Consider the following 21,271-nt stretch of genomic DNA (forward strand, 5'->3'; position numbering starts at 1 on the left):
TGTCATGTGAGGAAAAAAAGGGGTGAAGGGAAAAAGGGTGATAGCAAGTGAAGCAACAGAAATATAGGGTAAAAGGACACAGGTCAGCAGCCATCAGAATATGGGGCTGAGGGTCAATAATCCAAGGCAGACGGGCAGTAATCACAGATGCATGAAGGTGCGGGGGCAATAATCCAGGGGAGAAGGGAGGGCAGTAATCACAGATATATGATGGTGCGAGGACAATAATCCAGGGGTGAAGGGAGGGCAGTAATCACAGATATATGATGGTGCAGGGGCAATAATCCAGGGGTGAAAGGAGGGCAGTAATCACAGATATATGATGGTGCGAGTGCAATAATCCCGGGGAGAAATCAGAGATATATGAAGGTGCAGGGGTACAGGCGTAATAGTCACAGGTATAAAGAGGTGGGGGGCAGTAAGAAGAGTACACTGTGTATGCTGGAGGTGAGGCAGAGGTTGTAGGTGAAACATATAATGGATGCAAGGAAGAAATATCACACATATCAGGGGAACAGGCTGCAGGCATGGCACACATCAGGGGTACAGGGTACAGGCATGGCACACATCAGGGTTCAGGGTGCAGGCACGGCACACATCAGGGGTACAGGGTGCAGGCACGGCACACATCAGGGGTACAGGGTGCAGGCACGGCACACATCGGGGGTACAGGGTGCAGGCATGGCACACATCAGGGGTACAGGGTGCAGGCATGGCACACATCAGGGGTACAGGGTGCAGGCATGGCACACATCAGGGGTACAGGGTGCAGGCATTGCACAGATCAGGGGTACAGGGAGCAGGAATTGCATACATCAACGGCACAGGGTGCAGGCATGGCACAGATCAGTTGAGGAGAACAGGGATAGAAGGAAAATCCATGGATACAAGGGATGAGCAGAGCAGCAGGTAGGTGGTACTGTACCAGCGCGCAATGTATAAGGATGGGGAGCAGTGATGGTGGTTATGGTCTCCTCTGATCCAGTGGGCAGCAGGACACCTGTGCACGGGGTCAGCCCAGAGTTAGGGTACAGGGTAATCAGGGCACAGCCATCACCCGCAGTATAACTCACCCAGCTCTGACATGGCACAGATCACAGCAGCTACAACCCAGAGCAGCTCCTGACGCATCGTTCATACATAATCAGTCAGCCCCGGGCACAGGGCACAGGCAGAGGCTGGCAGTGGACATGAGCCCGGCTCCTTTGTGTGCCTGTCACCATCAGGCTGTGTGCAGGAGGATGGATGCTGGGGCTGCAGTGTGGGGAGATCCAGTATTACCATAGAGGAGACACGTGAGGAAGATTCCCCTCCTCCTCCACCTTCATCTTCATCATTCCTCTCCCCTCCCCCTCCCCTGCAATCAAACATATACCTATCAATCTCCTATGTCTCCTGTATCTGCTTCTCTAGATGCCATAATAATCTCAGCTACCAAAATCTAATGCAACTTGTAGCATCATAATCCTCCTACAGGCAGATATATACTGTATAGCATACAGCCCACATATATATCCGCATATTACACAGACATCCCTCTGCATAGGCTCCTGCATAGCATCAGCAGCACTACATACACTACATATTTACAGAAAAGTCTATACATCCCATGTATAAGAAAATGATCCCTTAGTGTGAATCCAATACAGGAATGTATTACAGAATCACATTTGAGCACAGAACAAAAACATTTTATTATTATATTATATGTATTATTAATATTATTAATAATGTTATAATATTCTTGCATAAAGGAATTTTGAAATGTGTCACCCAGTAATGTAGCAACATATGGATCTTGGTATTTACATAGGGTTCTATAAATCCCAGTTACCATATATAGAGGAAGAGGTGGACAACAATTCATAGATACAATTAGCTGGGATAATTTTTTGGGGGGAGAGAATCGATATGGGGGTCCAGCCATTGGCCTTTAGATTTTATTCACACAACAGTTAATAATGATTGTTAAAATGACCTGTCACCTGGAATGTAAATTTTAGCTGGCGTCAGTTCTGAATCACTTTACAGTACTTTATATAAACTTAATTCACATAACCTGGCTCCCTGCCAGCAGCATGTGGTGAGACCCTGGGGAGGTAGCTACTAACATTCTGTGGGTACCTGTGTCTCCTCATGCTTCTTTCTCTACTCCACAGCACTCTCCTCTCTCCCTCCCTGCTCAAGGCATAAGACATAGAGGGGGGAGGGAGCTGCATGTGTGTGATGGAGAGAAGACTGATACAGGCAGGCAGGGTGCAGCTGACTCATCACAGGCTGCTGGTGGGAAGCCAGGTAATGTGAATTAAACTTACATTAAGTACTGAAACGATTCAGAATTCTGATAAAGGGATTTTTAAAATCAGCATAGCATGGGCTATTGGAACCCGTCACCAGCTAAAAATGACATGCCTGGTGACATGTTTTATGCAGTACTTTCAAAGGACCACTTCACATGGCATTTAAAATAGCGTGCATCCGTTTGGTTAATATATAAAGAATGTGCTAATCTGAACCATATTTCAGTGACCATCAATAGTTAATGATGATCAATGCAAAACACATGAAAAAGAGTGGGTTTTTTTGGGTAGGAGATTTTGTTTAGGCATTGCTGTAGATTGATGATATTGATGATTCGTCCCATGGATATATCATGAAAACCCTTTTAAATAACATGATAGGTTTATAGTTGCTTCGTATGCAGTGATACCAATATTTGCAGGGTTTTTCTTTATAAATATTTTTATACCATTTAACATTTCTATGAAGTCATTTCTAAAATTCCCTCATAAAAGTGAAATCTTGTCTGTTTACCTATAAAAAAATCTCCTCCAAAATCAAATGCAAATGAGCAGTGAACAGCTGAATAAAACCTCATTTTTTAGATGACATCAGGTTTTCGGTTCTGTGATCAACAGAAATAGAGATAGAGGCAGTTAAAGGGATTGGCCCCTTTAATATAATAGTTAAGTATTGGTGGGTGGCAAGATTATCAACATTTTTGTATGAGCAGAAGCACAGCTCTAAAGCACAGCGCAGGCGCACTGCTCTGTCACTAAGATGGCCCCCAGCCGATCCCACCTACTTCGGAGCCATGCAGAAAGCTGGGGGACGTGACAGGGACATGAAGAGGAGACCGGGAAAGTAAATTCATGTGCTACTGGTGAAATGCCCATATTTCTTTTATTTTCAAGCCAAGGTTCCAAACCCTTTAAAGAAATGGATGGGAATTTGATCAAAATTAAAGTGCAGATTGCATATCCAACTATATCTTTATCTGTCGCTAGCTCATAGAAACAAAATTCATGTGATCTGATAGATGAGACTCTTATACTTAATATAACTCCTATAGAAACGCAAATAGGGGTTTTTCTTCCTCCAGTGACTAAACTTGACTCATCTGAGACAATAAGTGACTCTTCTCTGCTAATTTGCATATGACTTTCAAGGAGATTTTTTTTATAGGTAAATGGTCAAGATTTCTCATAAAGTGCACAGTGTAACCTCTGTAGCTACAGCACAGAGGGCTTCTGCTAACCCCCAGAGCCCTCCTGGCTCATGAGCATAATTTTAAATGTTGATTTTAGAAGAAAGGAGGCCATGAATAGCAAATATAAGAAGATCACTACAGTCAAAGTGCTAGGATATATGCATCTAAGTACCCCTGGTTTATAATGCTTCATTTTGATGGTAGATTTCCTTTAAGTCCAGTACTTGGTGAGCAATTTTAGCGGTGATGATTTGCACTGTGATCATATATTTTGGCGCACAGCCCTAATGAATTTGGCACACCATAAGAAAGAACAATTGAGTGCCAAAAATGTCAAACCACATTCACGGAGGACTTTAGAAGTTGGTAGACTTGCTTTTTTATAGTCTAATTTTGTGCCTAAAAAAGTGTTGGGAAACTAGAAGTGTGAGTGTTGGAAAAGAAGCAAAATTGTGGAGCTGGCATATTTGACAACAACAAAAAAAAGCTGACAAAAACTGGCACAAAGTCAATAATAAATGCCCCATATAAGTCTGTACTTTAGTCATTTTTCAGGTATGAAAAACCAAGACATAGTTCTATAGAGATAACTAATATGAAACATAATACTGATAGGTCTCTGCCAATATAAGTGATGTTGATCAATTCTGTAAGTGGATTTAAAAGTGCCTTGAATTTCTCTATTACAGGAAATGCCCCTTTAACTTGCTATTAAATTATCTTACAGGGGGAAGGATCCAGTGATATAATCCTGATGCTATTTATGAATCTGGTAGAGGATACTTCCCTCTTCTTGAGTAGTGAAATAACCACCTCTGCTAGATTTCATATTATCTCCTTCTGGGTCAGCAGATTTGTAATGTATCCGTTAAACAAGCCATAGAATAATGTTTGAGAATTTAGAAAATATAACTTAAAGGGGTTGTGTTAAGCTTATAAAGTGTCTACACCATATGGTCCAGTTGGATAACTTTTAGGGATTCTCCCTCCTTGGCAGCTTGGGGCAAATCTGGGTTAGTACCCTAAGATAATATCATGTAACATTTTCTCCTTTTTTTTTCTCTTACTCTCATATGCTTTCTTCCTTTACCTCTACCTACCCTCTCCCACAACACCCAGCCCCGCCATCCTTTTATGTAACCTAATGTTCTACCTTGTCTATGCTTCTTAAAGAGGACCTGTCACCTATAAAAATGGCACTAGGAGCTGATTACTAAAGTAAGCAGCTCCTAGTGCTAAAACAGAGGCAGCAATGTTACAATGATAGTGTTATCGGAAACCTCATATGGCGCTAACAAACACGGCTGCGCTGTACGCTGGAAACACCGGACCGCTCTCAAAGTGTGGTATTCATGAGGGAGGCGGTCTTCCCCAGACTGCCCTGCCCACTACAGGCCAGCGGTGACTGCCGTGTGTCATGCGGCGGTCACCGCACGTAAACATACGTGAACCCCTTCCAGGGTGGTTTGGCGTTTCTTGTGTACAACGCAGCAATGTCTGCTAGTGTTATCTGATGTTTCCGATCACGCTAGCAGTGTAACACTGCTGAGTCTGTTTAAGCACTAGGTGCTGCTTACTTTAGTAAGTAGCTCCTAGTGACGTTTTTATAGGTGACAGGTCCTCTTTAAATTTTCAAATGCTTATCGGAGGCGATATGTTTATATCCAGATCCTGATACATTCCATGTGATCTGCTAATTGTCTACCTAGTTCTTAAGCTAAAAGGTAATTCACTATACCTACCATCTAAGTCTGAGACACAGATCACTTGTATTATCCATCAAATGATTGTTTCCCGACTCTGATTGAAATGTCTATTGTCTTATGTTATGTTTCAATAAATGTTTATTGACTCTAAAGCTTATGAAGTGTCTTTAGATTCTAGGATAGAGGATAACTTGTAAGCGGGTGTCTGGTAGCAGAATGGAGCAGCAATCCATAAGTAGTCTACTGCTTTATTCATCTCTATAGAAATAAAACCCACATATTATGGATGGTCCCATATCAATATCTGAAATAAAATACTACATTTCCCTAGATACACTATAGCACTAAGAAACTTATCCAGGATAAATTAAAAATGTTTAATTACTGGGGTCCCAATGATGAAAACACCAGTGATCACAAGAACCTTCAAGAGCCCCAAAGTGGGGAGCATGCTCCACTGCAAGCTGTAAACCGGGGCTGTAGTGGTCACTAAGCACTTGAGGTTCTGTGCCTGGTATATCTTATCTTTTAAGTGTTGGCTTAGTAAGTAGTAATCTCTAGGCTATGAAGCACCTGGAAGGTCATAGTATGTGAGAGATCAACACTGAGGTACGTGGCATACATCAGTACAGATTATATTGAAGTAAGGAGATGTTTTTAAAGTCATAGTATGTAGAGGGGACACACAGGGTAAAATAGTCTGAATGATAGTGTTCCTATTTAATCATGGACGTAACTATCACATGGACGTAGCATCTATAATGGCTGAAATGGGGCCCAAGGTGTCAGAAGGGCCCAGCAGCCCAAACTAGTTTTCACACAATAGTAAATAGTAAAGGGTGCGCGGTATTACTGAATTCATAAATCTGTTTGAGCGGTCAAAAAATTAACATTGTAGCCCATACAGGACGTTATTGCAGCCAGTGCATGTAGAAGATGACTCATAGTAGAAGTAAATGCATGTAAATTATGAACAAATGCGTGGCCACACCTGTACTTACAATTGCTTAAATAGCGGTTACAGTCTGGCAATTAGTAACAATTCTTATACATCTACCACTGTATATGTCACCATATGATTTAAAATGCAAATATTGTAAGGGCATAGTGCAAAAACTGTAATTATTTTGTAATCATCCTATTGATGTAATGTATACGTGTAACATTGTATAACATTATTGCCTGCGGCAGTCTATGTACATATCTCCCTCCTTGTTGTATCTGTTGGGGGAGGGGGGGATTTCAATAAAAACATTTGATTAAAAAAAAAAAAAAAGTTGCTTTGAAGCAAAAGATTATTTGAAAATAATCTATGAAAATGTAAAAAAAAACTGTCCATATAAGATAAAATAATTATTTCTGCTGTGGCTGTCACTACAAATATATGTGTCGGAGAAGGAAACCTTATTCCATGTTCATATCACTTTTTGCTGTATGTTTAGTGTGAAGTGATGCTGGCACTTGTAGTCCATAGGAGATAGATAATACATTAGAAACAGAAAACCAGTTTGAAGAAGCAGCAAAAAAAAATTTCTGTCCCCCATACATGTGTGTGAATGTAGCCTTATTGGTTAAAAACAGACAGATGGAAACAAAACGGAGGCACAGATAGATCGTCTTGTCATTGCTGAAACCTGCTACAGTGAGGGCCAGCCACAAGTGGGACTCCAGGGGCCATGTCTTTTCAATGGGTGGGCAGTTACATTTGGTGTTTTTTTAATCAGGGGCTTAGAGACAGGTTCTCTTTAAGAACTAGTGCTCTACACTTTCTTTCCGTACAGCTCCCTCCTCCCCCCAGGATCTTCCAGCACTGCCCAGTCCGTGCATATAGCAGTGATAAAGCATTACTATTAGTCTTAATATTATAGGCAGAGACTACACATCTGCGGAGTTAATGCATAGTGATGCATAAATAATGAGTATTTCCAGAGAATGTTTCCCTCGCTGGGGGATGTAAATTATTCATTTATGGAGCTTTGATCATGGTGTTTTAAACTGAGTAGGATAAGGAGTCATTGCTGGTATGGGAAAGAGGGAAAGGTGAGGGATCACTCATACCCAGCAGGAGACTTAGTGCGATGGAGACAGGTATATTAAGCCTGTTATAGGCGAAAAGTTCTTAAAGAAGAATCTGAAATCACATCTATAAAGGGGTGAACCCTGTACTCTGTCTGAGTATCCCAGAAAAACACCACTGCTAAAAAAAAAAAAAAAATTGTAAAAGTTTACAACCTAAATCTGGATAAAAAAACACTCCAAATTTTCAATGAAAATCTCATCCATTTTGGAGAAACTGTAAAAGACCATGGGCTCAGGGGGCAAGAGTTCAGCTTGGGCCCCCGTAGACCCTGCATAGACACATACAGAATAGTATCTCTTACATCAGTGTTTCTCAATGCTTTCAATCCAGGTACCCTCTTCGTGATAAGAAGTTCTTAAAAGATTCAGTCAGTCACCAGAGGCTCTTTTGGCAATTTTGTCAAATTTTTGTGAAAATCAGTGCTATGCTTTTAGTCAACATGATACACACCACAATGGACCCTATAATAAGTGTAGGGATTGTGATGGATGTTTTTCATACATCCCTGGTAAGAAGTAGGCTGCAATATCAATGCCACATAATTCTTGAAGGAGATAACTTGTGGTCCGTAAAGTGTCAGCTCGATTTCCCGCTGACTATTTAGATCTACCTTTTGCACGTTCTAGAGCAGTGGTGGCAAACCTTTTAGCAGCCGAGTGCCCAAAAAGCAACCCAAAACCCCCCTTATTTATTGCGAGGTGCCAACCAAAAGTTAAAGCAGTAACTTATTGCTCCCTGTTCTTCAACAACTTTCAATCATATTGGCCTCCTGAGGACAGTAACACAGTAGAAAGATGGAAAATGTTAGCTTCTTTCTGAAAGCAGCAACTTTTAAGTTGCTTGAAACTGCAGGAAGATTCTTTGAGTTCTGTCTGGTGTGCTGGAGCAATGGCCCGGGTGCCCACAGAAAAGGCTCTGAGTGCCGCCTCTGGCACCAGTGCCATAGGTTCGCCACCACTGTTCTAGAGGAAGAGGAAACACTTCCCATGTACAACCTGTGTGTTTACCCCAATTATTTCATGTAATAATCACAGTAGTGAAGCAAAGTTTATTTTGATTCTGGATGCAGGACAATGCACCCACATTGGTACCAACTGGAGAACCTGAGGGGCACACTAGGCCCCCCTACTCTGAGAATGACCCTTATCTACCTTCCTATACTAAACTGACTGCATAGTTACATATAGTGTACTAAGTTGTACCGCCTACACACATGGCTGTCTATATTCAATGATGTTCTAGTACAATGTTACTTTTGATTGATGTGTATTTGTATTAGTCCTGGACTTGGGTCTGCGTATCCACTTCGAAGTCTCTTATGTCTCTCTTTACCTACCCAATTGTATTGCATTTATTTTGTATTATAAAATTAATAAAAATAAATTAAAAAAAAATCACACAGGAATCATACTTATTTTATAACTGTAGCTTTAATTGTCTGTATCCCACCACATCGCTCAGGTCTTAAGCAATTGCTTGGGTAGTTTTTTGGGGTAAATTTGACCCTGCATGGAGGGTCAGAAAGATTGCTTTGGTAATTTTTCCATTATGCATAGTGAAAAACAAAAACAAAAAAAATCTAGGCTTACTGTTTATAGGACAGCATATAGGACACATGCACATGACCTAGTTTATTGTCTGATCAACCTATGATTAGTTTTATTTATATTTGCCATACAGAGCTATACAAGCTTTGGAATCACAGCTTGTTATACTACAATTCTGACTCCATTATCTCCTTCGGCAGACAGGCTCCAGCAACGTCTGCTTCCGAACACATACAACATTACCTAACCATAAAAATGTCTTTCCTGAATCTCTGACTCATCTATTTTACTTCATACTCCTTCTACTGTTAACCTCTCCCTATATCTCCTCCTATTACTCCATAGAACATCTCCCTACATCTCCTCCTATTACTCCATAGAACCTCTCCGTACATATCCTCCTATTACTCCATAGAACCTCTCCCTACATCTCCTCCTATTACTCCATAGAACCTCTCCCTACATCTCCTCCTATTACTCCATAGAACCTCTCCCTACATCTCCTCCTATTACTCCATAGAACCTCTCCCTACATCTCCTCCTATTACTCCATAGAACCTCTCCCTACATCTCCTCCTATTACTCCATAGAACCTCTCCCTACATCTCCTCCTATTACTCCATAGAACCTCTCCCTACATCTCCTCCTATTATTCCATAGAACCTCTCCCTACATCTCCTCCTATTACTCCATAGAACCTCTCCCTACATCTCCTCCTATTACTCCATAGAACCTCTCCCTACATCTCCTCCTATTACTCCATAGAACCTCTCCCTACATCTCCTCCTATTACTCCATATAACCTCTCCCTACATCTCCTCCTATTACTCCATATAACATCTCCCTATATCTCCCCCTATTACTCCATAGAACCTCTCTGTATATATCCTCCTATTACTCCATAGAACCTCTCCCTATATCTCCTCCTATTACTCCATTTAATCTTCTCCTTACATCTCCTCCTATTACTCCATATAACATCTCCCTACATCTCCTCCTATTACTCCATATAACATCTCCCTACATCTCCTCCTATTACTCCATATAACCTAACCTCTCCCTACATCTCCTCCTATTACTCCATATAACCTCTCCCTACATCTCCTCCTATTACTCCATATAACATCTCCCTACATCTCCTCCTATTACTCCATAGAACCTCTCCCTATATCTCCTCCTATTACTCCATATAACCTCTCCCTATATCTCCTCCTATTACTCCATATAACATCTCTCTATATCTCCTCCTATTACTCCATATAACATCTCCCTACATCTCCTCCTATTACTCCATATAACCTCTCCCTATATCTCCTCCTATTACTACATATAACCTTTCCCTATATCTCCTCCTATTACTCCATATAACATCTCCCTACATCTCCTCCTATTACTCCATAGAACCTCTCCCTATATCTCCTCCTATTACTCCATATAACCTCTCCCTATATCTCCTCCTATTACTCCATATAACATCTCTCTATATCTCCTCCTATTACTCCATATAACATCTCCCTACATCTCCTCCTATTACTCCATATAACCTCTCCCTACATCTCCTCCTATTACTCCATATAACCAGGGCCGGCGCTATGGGTAGGCAAAGTGGGCAATTTCCCAGGGCCCCATGAAAAAATGAATCTTGAATTGTGTTTTTAGGTGCCATGGATCCAAAGATATTCACATTTAAAGTGAGAATATCAGGTGCCATTTTTATGTTATAAAAATCACTCCCGCCGGCAGTTTAACAGTTAATATCTCCATTTTCCTGACACTTAGAAACACAAACGTAGATTCATATAAAAGAGGAGACTCTCTTCTTTCATGTGAAAAAAGAAGTGAGGTTCTATGTGTCAGATTCAGAGATATAGCCCCCCCCCCCTTCCATATTCTTAGCCATCAGGCTACAGGGAGAATTTGCTGCACACAGGAGCTGCTGCACCTCACAGACAATGGAAATATTCACTTTATATGTTACTACATTTTTTTGCGAAAATTAACTGATACGATGAACATTCGATCCTCTTCACCTAATGTGACTACATATTAACACCACAACCCAGAACATGTCCATAAAGTTATATGTAACACCAAAAAAAACACACAAATTCTGGAAAAAAGTTTTTATTTATTTTATTTATTTGGGTTACCATTGTGTAAGGGAGCGTACAATGGTAGATCTTTGCAATTTTCTGCAAAAATAGTTTGGTGTCCCCTGTGGATTTAACGTTCCCTTAGCTGCATATTTCAGTGAATATACACATGTGGCGTCTGTGTGATCTCCTCACATCTTACTGTTTTAGGAAAGTATATTTTCTTTATATAAGTACAGTATCTGTATTTGTACATATTTTAGAGGAAATGTTGAATGTTAATTGCCAAATGCATCGCCTGGTTGTCTGCTTTCAAAATTATATAGGTTTTATGGCACCTTTACTTTTTATTCTGTTTTATTGCTATATTTTGCAGGTTGTGACTGTCTTAAAATGTCTAGCTGAAAAGCAGATATCTAGTGATTACAGTTTTAGTGATATTATGTGGATTTATTTATGTGAACATATCAATATGGGACATTTAGGAACTCTACACATGTCCATCTATTACATTTAGGAGATGTCAGGGTTAATATTTCTGTTTAGAGAACATTTTTTGCGATCAAAGTCAAATTTTAAGTATTTTTTATAAAATGTTTCAGTTTGAATCAAAATTGCATGAAGGCGTCTGTGTCTATAAACTCTTTAATGCAATTTTGAAAATGGGGCAAGTGTCTGTTTTCAGAAAATATGTGGTTTGTTGGGTTTACTTTTGATTCTTTTCGCTGTAATTTTGATTTCATTTTTAAATGTCAAAAGTGTAAAAACTGCTCTGGTCAATAACGCGACAAAATATCCAGAAATGCCGGGCGGTAAAAGGGTTAATACCCCTTGGTTTAATTCCCGGGTGAAGACGCTATCATCTATATGTCTAGTTATCTATCTCCTATAATCTGACCATCAATCAATCTTCTATTTCTCTTCTACTGTATTTATCTCTCATATCTATCTACTGTATAAATGATCTACTTTATTGTTCTGTATCTAGGAATCTCTATCATCTTTCATATTTATCTTCTATCATATTTATAATTAATAATTCTTTATTTATATAGTGTACACAGATTACGCAGCACTGCACAGAGCTTGCCAAATCAGTCCCTATCCCCAATGGGCCTCACAGTCTAATCAACGTACCAGTATGTTTTGGAGTGTGGGAGAAACCGTAGGACCCAGAGAAAACCCATGCAAACACAGAGAGAACATACAAACTCTTTGCAGATGTTAACCAGAGCTACAAGGCTGTAGTGCTAAGCACTGAGCCACTGCGCTGCCTATCAATCTCCCTATCATCTATCCCCTATAAAATTCTCCCATATTACAGTTTGTTTTACCATACGAAAGGGAGCCTCTTACTGACTGTGACTGGTCATAAAATATTTTAATTTTGGGGCCCCACTTTGTCTAGAACCGGCCCTGCATATAACCTCTCCCTATATCTCCTCCTATTACTCCATATAACATCTCCCTATATCTCCTCCTATTACTCCATATAACATCTCCCTATATCTCCTCCTATTACTCCATATAACATCCCCTTATATCTCCTCCTATTACTCCATATAACATCTCCCTATATCTCCTCCTATTACTCCATATGACATCTCTCTATATATCTTCCCCTATTACTCCATATAACCTCTCCCTATATCTCCTCCTATTCCTCCATAAAACATCTCTCTATATATCTTCCCCTATTACTCCATATAACATCTCCCTATATCTCCTCCTATTACTCCATATAACATCTCCCTATATCTCCTCCTATTACTCCATATAACAGTGATGGCGAACCTATGGCACTGGTGCCAGAGGTGGCACTCAGAGCCCTTTCTGTGGGCACTCAGGCTATCAGCCCAGGACAGAGTTCATGAAACAGGAACACATCCATTAAATCTTCTTGCAGTCCTAAGCAACTTATGAGATGCTGCGCTCAGCACTATTTTACAGCAACACTTCATTGACTGTTTTGAACTGCTTGAAAAGTGAGAAGGTGTTGAAAGAACTGCATTATCTTTGGAGTTCCTCATGCTGGACTCACCATTCTTCCTAAACAGAGAGACCCTGAAGAGAAGATACAATGAGAGTCGGAATTTGCACACCTTGTTTCAACTGTATTAGTGGCCTCAGGTGGCAGATACATTAAAGAAGTGGAAGAATAGGTAGCAATAAGTTACTGCTTAAAATGGCACATTGGCACATCAGAGTAAATAAGTGGATTTTGGTTGTAGTTTGGGCACTCGGTCTTTAAAAGGTTCGCCATCACTGCCATATAACATCTCCCTAGATCTCCTCCTATTACTCCTGGATATCCATAGAACCCCCTACCATTTCCCTTTCAGAGGTCTTATATTTATCCATTTCTCATTGTTTCTAGTGATTATTGCTCCATACTCAGGAAACTGTAGAATTGTATTCACATTTTTGTGGATATTATCACTTGTGTTCTATAACATGTTGTCTACAATAACAAGTTTGATAATAATAATAATAAAAAATAGCCCACATAGCAATATACTAGCAGAGAAAGAGACATTTATAGAGGCCACAATGTTTGTCATCTGTACATGAGGAGCATTAGGTCATAACTAGATACAGTAAAACCTATCACGTGCTATTATAGAACATAACGTCTTGTATAATGTTGATGGGGGAGGAGGAAAATAGAGGGAATAACTATTTGTGGGTAGAGGAGTAGAAGTGCCCAGGGCTAGATGTTGGATATTGAGACAGGGGCCTACTGTTCCTCAACACAATTTATTTAGGGATAGGATAGAGAGCACAAAATAGTAGCTGTAATACTAAATCCACCCCCCACCACTGAAGGCATTAGATAATAATGAGTACAGTATCTGCTCCATGTGGGAGAATTAATGAGGCGGCTATGGAATGCGGGAACAGATAAGGGCTTGAAGCACAAGCAAAAGTACAAAATGGGAAAAGAAACATAGGATCAGCTTATGTGTATATCAGAAACTCAAGCAGATTTAGGGATTCAATATAAAAGATTGAATCCTTAACCCCTTGGAACTATTACTAGTACAGCTTCCGTGATTCGTCCTCAACGCCGTACTATTACGGCACCAACACACCTGATGCATTGCGTGTAGTCATGTCAAATGGTGATATCACGATAGGACGATAGGTAACAGAGGAAGGAGAACCTCCTACTGACATCACCCGGCCAATCAGATTGGCCCACCCTCCGATTGACAGCGTTTTGGGGTTAAAAAAAAATTTGGTTTTATCTCCTACCTCCTCCCACTAGTTGCACCATTTTGGTTTGGTATCGCTGGAGAGAGGAGCGGAGTGTTACTGTAACACCAAAATCACTATTACACTGTCTGATCCCTATCTGTTCCCTCCTGCGTCCTGTATATTTCCTTTGTGATCATACTTGTACTCCGTTTTTCCCATCTCCTGTCTGTCCCTTCTGAACCCAAAAGCACTTTTCAATGCGCCGTGTGAATTGCGCTGCACCGTATCTTTAACCGTAGTGAGGGCGTCTTAGGACGAACTAGATGCATCTGTAGCGCCCTTTTGTGTGGTGCACATTTTTTTTTTCCAGAGCGCCTACAGGTGTACTTCGGTGCTCTAACCTAATTTTTCTGTGTGGCGGCTGTGCGGTTTATCCAAGCAGTTGGGTGCACATTATCTAATTTTTCTGGTGCACATTATCTTTTTCTTCTGTGTACAATGTCTCAGAAGACGTACATCGTATTGGAGGCATACAACATGCTGGCTTCTGACGTGGAGTCAGTTAGTGGGGATGATGTCCCCTTCTACCTCTCCTCTTCCAGTGACCTGGAAGAACCCCCGAGAAGGCGCTGTAGGGTTTATGCTGGAGAAGTGGCTGGCACTTCTGTGGGAGAAGTGTCTGGGATTTCCACTGACCCCACATAGGTAGCCCCAGGTAATTATACCCTTCAGGTCCCAGACTTTTTGGGCCAACCTGAAATCAAATTTGATATGGCAGGGCTCAGAGCTGTGGACTATTTTTAAGCATTTTTTGATGAGTAGCTATTGAATTTAATTGCAGTCCAGACAAATCTCTGTGCTGCACAGCATTTTGCCCAAACCCCACTTCATTTTATGCAGAACCCCACAGGTGGACCCCTGTTACTGCAGCAGAGATGGAGAAGTATTGGGGCAGAATACTTCTTAGGGGACTTGTAAAGAAACCATTAATCAGGGACTCCTGGAGCATAGACATACTGTACCACACCCCGATGTGCCACATGGCGATGAGCTTTGAAGCCATCCACAAGTTTTTGCATTACACCAACACACAATGCCCACCCAGAGATGACCCCAGTTATGATAGTTTTATTAAGGTCAGGCCCATATTAGACCTTTTTAGTGTCAAGTTTGCCCTGGCATGTGCCCCCAGAAAACATAAACATACCCATAGACTGGTACATTTTAAAGCGAGACTTCAATTCTGCCAGTACCTGTCCAAAAAGAGGGCATGGTATGGCGTGAAGATCTATAAGCTGTGAGAAAGTACATCAGGGTATACCTACAAGTTCAGGATATATGAAGGGAAGGACTCCACTATAGTGCCCCCAGAATGACCCCCCCTTCCTGGGTGTTAAAAGGGAAGATGGAGTGGGATTTGGTGCACCCACTGCTGGACCAGGGCTACCACCTCTACCTGGACAATTTCTACACCAGCACTACACTATTCAAGTGCCTCGCTTCCAGTAATACTGCGGCATGCGGCACTGTACACTGCAACGACTCTGTATTGTTTGTTAAGTACTTGAGAGAAATTCTTGTATAAACAACACTACATGGGCACACCAGAAACCCCTGTACCTGAACGAGGTACCAGTACAGAATTCCCCAAACCTGACTGCATACTGGATTCTAACAAGTACATGGGAGAGGCGAACTTGTCAGACCAGGTGCTTCAGCCATACAACGCCAAGCGGAAATCAAGGGTGTGGTACAAGAAGGTGGTCGTGGACATCATGCAGATGGCATTTTATAATTCTTACATGTTATATTGATGTGCAGGGCAGAGGGGAACTTTCCTGGAATTTCAAGAGTATTTTCTTTTTGGAGACCAGGAAGGGGGGAGTGCCAGCACTTCTGGAACCCCGGCCACAACATATATTGTACCAGGGCAGCACTTTCCAGAAGTTCCCCAAATTACCAAGAAGGGAAGGACACAGAAGAGGTGCAGGTTGTGCTCCAAAAAAAGGCATTTGGAAGGACACCATTTACCATCGTGAAACATGCCCAGAAAAACCAGGACTATGTATGAAAGGTGCTTCTGTATTTATCACACATCCCTGGACCTTTAGATGTAGATTTTACCCTGATGTACTATGCACAGCTTATACATCATGCCGCACCTTCCCTGCTAAGCCCTATGTGTACAGCCTGTAGATTATTGCCCCAGAAGGGGTATTGCCGTACCCAGGAGAACACGCATCATCATTTGGTGTTTGTCTACCATGGCAGGAACTGGGCACAATATGACATAATTGATATTTTTTACTGTGCATTATTCATTGTGCATTTTACGTGGGGTCCACCTGTGGGCTTAGATATGACCCGTCACCAGATTTTGACCCCCCTGACTACCAATGCCTGCTGATAAAGGGTTACAAGTCCTCCCCATATCACCTAAAATTAGCAGCCAGTGGGCACTGTACCTTAATTAGCCATTTTTCTCATATGCAAATTAGATTTTATAACTCATCTCTCTCCCAGTCTGTCAGTAAAACACGCCCCATTATTCTGACTGACAGCTCTGTGTTTCTTCAAATCACTGCTCTGCCCCCTGGTACTTAGGGACCGTCTGCTAATATTCAACTACAGACATATAAAGCTCTATGTACAGATGGGAAATATTGTGTCAATCTTTTTACACGGTGCCTTGTGTTACATTCATGAGATGTGACCACAGTAACAGCATCGCAGGTCCTTTAGTCTTCTAAAAATAGCAAACTGCACCCCATGTATGTGATTACATGAAATCCCAGCAGCCTCCATGGAGGATGGAGAGGAGTAGAATTCCATGGAGGATGCTGTGACTTCATGTGGTCAGATACATGCATGGGGTACAGTTTGCTATTTTAAAAGGTTAAAGTAGTGAGATGATGTCAGTCTGGTCACATGACATGAACTGTGACCAGTAGGGAGGCATGGGGAGGAGCCGGCCAAGCAGGACATGCTCCCTTCTGATGCGAGGCAATATAAGATAAAAGGTGATTTATGTGGATGTAAACGAAACAATTTTTAGCTAAAAGAAGGGCGTCAGTAAGTGAGGAGGGCTCTAGAACCTGTCACTGGCTGTATATGTGCAAATGTGGTGACAGGTTCCCATTAACCGGTTAAGGACCGGGCCCTTTCCTGTTTTTTCATGTCCATTTTTCACTCCCCACCTTCAAAAATCTATAACTTTTTTATTTTTACACATAAAGAGCTGTGTGACGGCTTGTTTTCTGCATAACAAATTACACTTCATAGTGATGGTATTAAATATTCCATGCCATGTACTCGGAAGCGGGAAAAAAATTCCAAATGCAGTGAAAATGGTGAAAAAACGCATTTGCGCCATTTTCTTGTGGGCTTAGATATTACGTCTTTCACTGAGGGCCCCAAATGACATGTCTACTTTATTCTTTGGGTCGGTCCGATTAAGGGTATACCAAATTTGTATAGGTTTTATAATGTTTTCATACATTTACAAAAATTAAAACCTTCTGTACAAATTTTTTTTTTTTTATTTTGCCAACTTCTGGTGCTAATAACTTTTTTATACTTTGGTGTACGGAGCTGTGGGTGGTGTCATTTTTTGTAAAATTTGATAATATTTTCAATTATATCATTTAGGACTGTATGACCTTTTGATCTCTTTTTATAGATTTTTTTATATTTTTCAAAATGGCAAAAAAGTGCCATTTTCAACTTTGGGCGCTATTTTCCGTTACGGGGTTAAACGCATTGAAAAACCGTTATTATATTTTGCTAGATCGGGCATTTTCGGACGCGTCGATAACTGATGTGTTTATGATTTTTACTGTTTATTTATGTCAGTTCTAGGGAAAGGGGGGTGATTTGAAATTTTAGGGGTTTTTTTATTATAATTTTTTTTTTTTAACTTTTCTTTATTTTTATTTTTACTATTTTTCAGACTCCCTAGGGTACTTTAACCCTAGGTTGTCTGATCGATCCTATCATATACTGCCATACTACAGTATATGGGGATTTTCCTCCTCATTCATTACAATGTGCTATCAGCACATTGTAATGAAGGGGTAAAACGAAATAGCCTCGGCTCTTCGGAAGACCCGAGGCACCCATGCGGCTAGCACCGATCGTGGGTGTTACCGATAAGCCTTTGCTGCAATATGCAGCAAAGACTTACCGGCTATGGAGAGGGCTCAGCCCGTGAGCCCTCTCCATGCAGCGCGACCCGACCGCCGCTGTGAATACACGGCGGGCGGTCGCGAACTGGTTAAAATGCTAACTATACCCCTGGATTAAGTAAAATGTCTGTGCTCTAAATGCCAGTTATTCCCTTTTGAGCCCTGCTGTGTCTCCATCCTGTAAATTATTGTAACATATGAGGTATTGACCGGAATAACTTGCATAATGATTTTTGGGGTGTTTGTCTCCAGTTGCAGGAGTTGGGCAAATGGCATAATTGATCATTTGCAGTGCAATTTTTACTCTGCACCATTCACTTCATATTACATTTGAGCCAGCATCTTATGGGTTAAAATGCTCATACAACCCTAGATACATTATTTGAGGGGTGCCCTTTCCAAAATGGTGTCACTTCTCGGGGGTTTCTATTGCACTGATTTGAAAAGTTTGAGATGTTAACTTCATAAAATGTTGTTACTTGTGGAGGTTTATAGTACATAAGCCTTTATAGGGCGCTTCCAAAATATAATGGTCACCAAAAATGAAGAGTTTTTCAAATATCTTAAAAATTTAAGAACTTGCTACTAAAACTATAAACCTTCTAACATCTATCTATCTATCGTGGAAACACAAAATAAATTATGGAAATATACAGAAGACAAATGGCAAAAGGTTTCCACAAAACAAATTTGTGGTATGACTTTTTGTCTTAAAAGCAGAACGTTTGACACTTTGAAAATGTAATTTTTTTTCACATTTTTCCTAATTATTGAATCCTCCCCCCCCCCAAAAAAAAAAATATATAACTGAACAGAGAAATTATACTACTAACAAACTACTCATGAGAAAACACTCTCTAAAATCCCAAGAATAATGTTTAAGTGTTGAAAAGTTATTACCACAGGAAGAGACACTGAGCCTTAACTTACAAACAGGCTGCGTCCTGAAGGGGATACAGGAAATCGAATATCAAAATCCATCATGATAAACCAGGGACACATACAAACGCTACATTTTTGGTGACCATTATAGTTTGGAAGTGCCCTATAAAGGATTATGTACTAGAAACCTCCACAAGTAACAACATTTTATGAAGATAACATCTCAAATTACTGTATATACTGGCGTATAAGACTACTTTTTAACCCCTTAAAATAATGGCTACAGTGGGGGGTCGTCTTATACGCCGGATATACGGGGGCCGCACTGTGTGAGGTGTTTTTTTCCCCCGTCAGTGTGTAGAGAGCCGCTTCCTGGGACCGCCGTGCATGCGCGGCAGTCCGCCTCTCACAGTCATTAGAAGAGGCTTAGTACGCGCTGACGGGGCGGCACGCTGTATGCTAATGCAGCCGCCCTGTCACAGCAGTCGGCGTCACAGAGCTGGGGGTCACAGGCGGCACTTACAGAAGCATGTCGGATTTTCATTAATATCGCAGCTTACAGTTATGATCACCAGGCACTTGCTCTCTTGTTTGTTTTGCAAAGTTTTAAGCAGACTTTTTTTCATTTGGGAGAGGGGTAGTCTTATACAGTGAGTATATACCAAATTCTATATTTTTAGGGCAGAAGTTGGGGGTCGCCTTATACGCCCAGTCGTCTTATACGCCGGCATATACGGTATTCAAATCAGTGCAATAGAAACCCCCGAGAAGTGACACCATTTTGGAAAGGGCACCCTTCAAATAATGTATCTAGGGTTGTATGAGCATATGTCGGATTCAGCTCAAAATGAAAGACTAACATTGGGTCATTTGCACAGATTGTGACTTTATGAATGAACTGTGAAACTTTACAGGCAAAGTTTAAAGAGAGCCACGTTTTCCAATAGCACTTAGTGAGATAAAGGCCTCATGCACATCACTCACCCCACCTGTGCACCCAGTAGAAGGCTATGGGGCCATGAGCTAGCCAGTTTGTGCAGGTAGCTCACAGCCTCTGTACACGGTTGATGAGGCCTAAGGCTTCCTGTACACAATGCGGCAGATTTAAGTGTCCTAAGGTTAGACAGTGCGCAGTTCGACTACGCAGTCTTATTAATATGTGTCTAATGCTGGATGATAAAATCTGTCCTAGTATAAGACTGTCTAGTCATACTCTGCACCTCGTAATAGTTGGCTTACTTTACGCCAGAAAGCTAGGACAAAATTCTGTCAGGTCAGAAGTATTATTGGCGCACGGACACGCCTGTGTTGTCGAGCTAGCTGTAGGAGTGCCCATAGATGTGTGCTAGATGTAGAATAATATGGCTAAACCTCATCCAAAATCCTTAGTTATGTGCAGAAGTGAGGATGTTGTTAGGGAGTCTTTACTCTGTTAATCAACCTTCATTCATCAATAAAGTGTATAATGGTAGAATTTAGTGTCGACCCAAACTGGAGCTACTGAGATGGTGGGCGCTTCTTGGAAAACAACCACCACAAACTAAGAACAAAGACTCCACATGACAGCTGGAGGCTTGTAGCCAAATGTAACAGACAACGTAGGCACAAGGAAAGGTCAAGAATGTCATGTTTATCCTGCAGACACAATTATTTGTATTGTCTCCTAGTACAATGCTTAGTGTGGGGTCACTGCGAGGGAATTACACCTGAGTTTTGTCCTCTGGGAGAAATTCCATCACCCAACCATAAAGATTAACCCATTGCTGATGGGCTCAGCATCAATAAATCACCAGTTTCATTTGGAGACCTTTACCCCCTTTCAAGCATCAGGATATGGATGGCCTAACCTTAGGATAAAGCAACGGGATTCTTACTCTACTGTAAGCAATGCACCTGTAGAATGATGAGCCAATAGACTGTTCAATAAACAACCTGCACACATACACACACACATACACAAAGGAAGTGTGGCTTCTGGTATCAGGAACCGTGGATCTAGCGACATAGTTATTAATTATTATGTGGCTACATAAACAGAACTATACATTTACAATGACCTATTCAGTGGTAAGCTGACTAAAGAAAATAGAA

At 41.1% G+C, this 21,271-nt stretch overlaps 1 protein-coding gene across 1 annotated transcript in view; it reads right to left on the bottom strand.

Annotated features, from left to right (window-relative positions):
- Positions 1-1,299, bottom strand: part of ADAM11 (ADAM metallopeptidase domain 11) — a 58,644-nt gene extending 57,345 nt beyond the window's left edge. Inside the window, exon 1 of the mRNA XM_072111224.1 lies at positions 1,074-1,299. Within this exon, the coding sequence (XP_071967325.1) occupies positions 1,074-1,131 (58 nt within the window). The 5' untranslated portion in view covers positions 1,132-1,299. The remainder of the gene's footprint in view (positions 1-1,073) is intronic.
- Positions 1,300-21,271: the final 19,972 nt, after the last annotated feature.

This window comes from Engystomops pustulosus, chromosome 6 (assembly GCF_040894005.1).
Source record: "Engystomops pustulosus chromosome 6, aEngPut4.maternal, whole genome shotgun sequence".
NCBI lineage: Eukaryota > Metazoa > Chordata > Amphibia > Anura > Leptodactylidae > Engystomops > Engystomops pustulosus.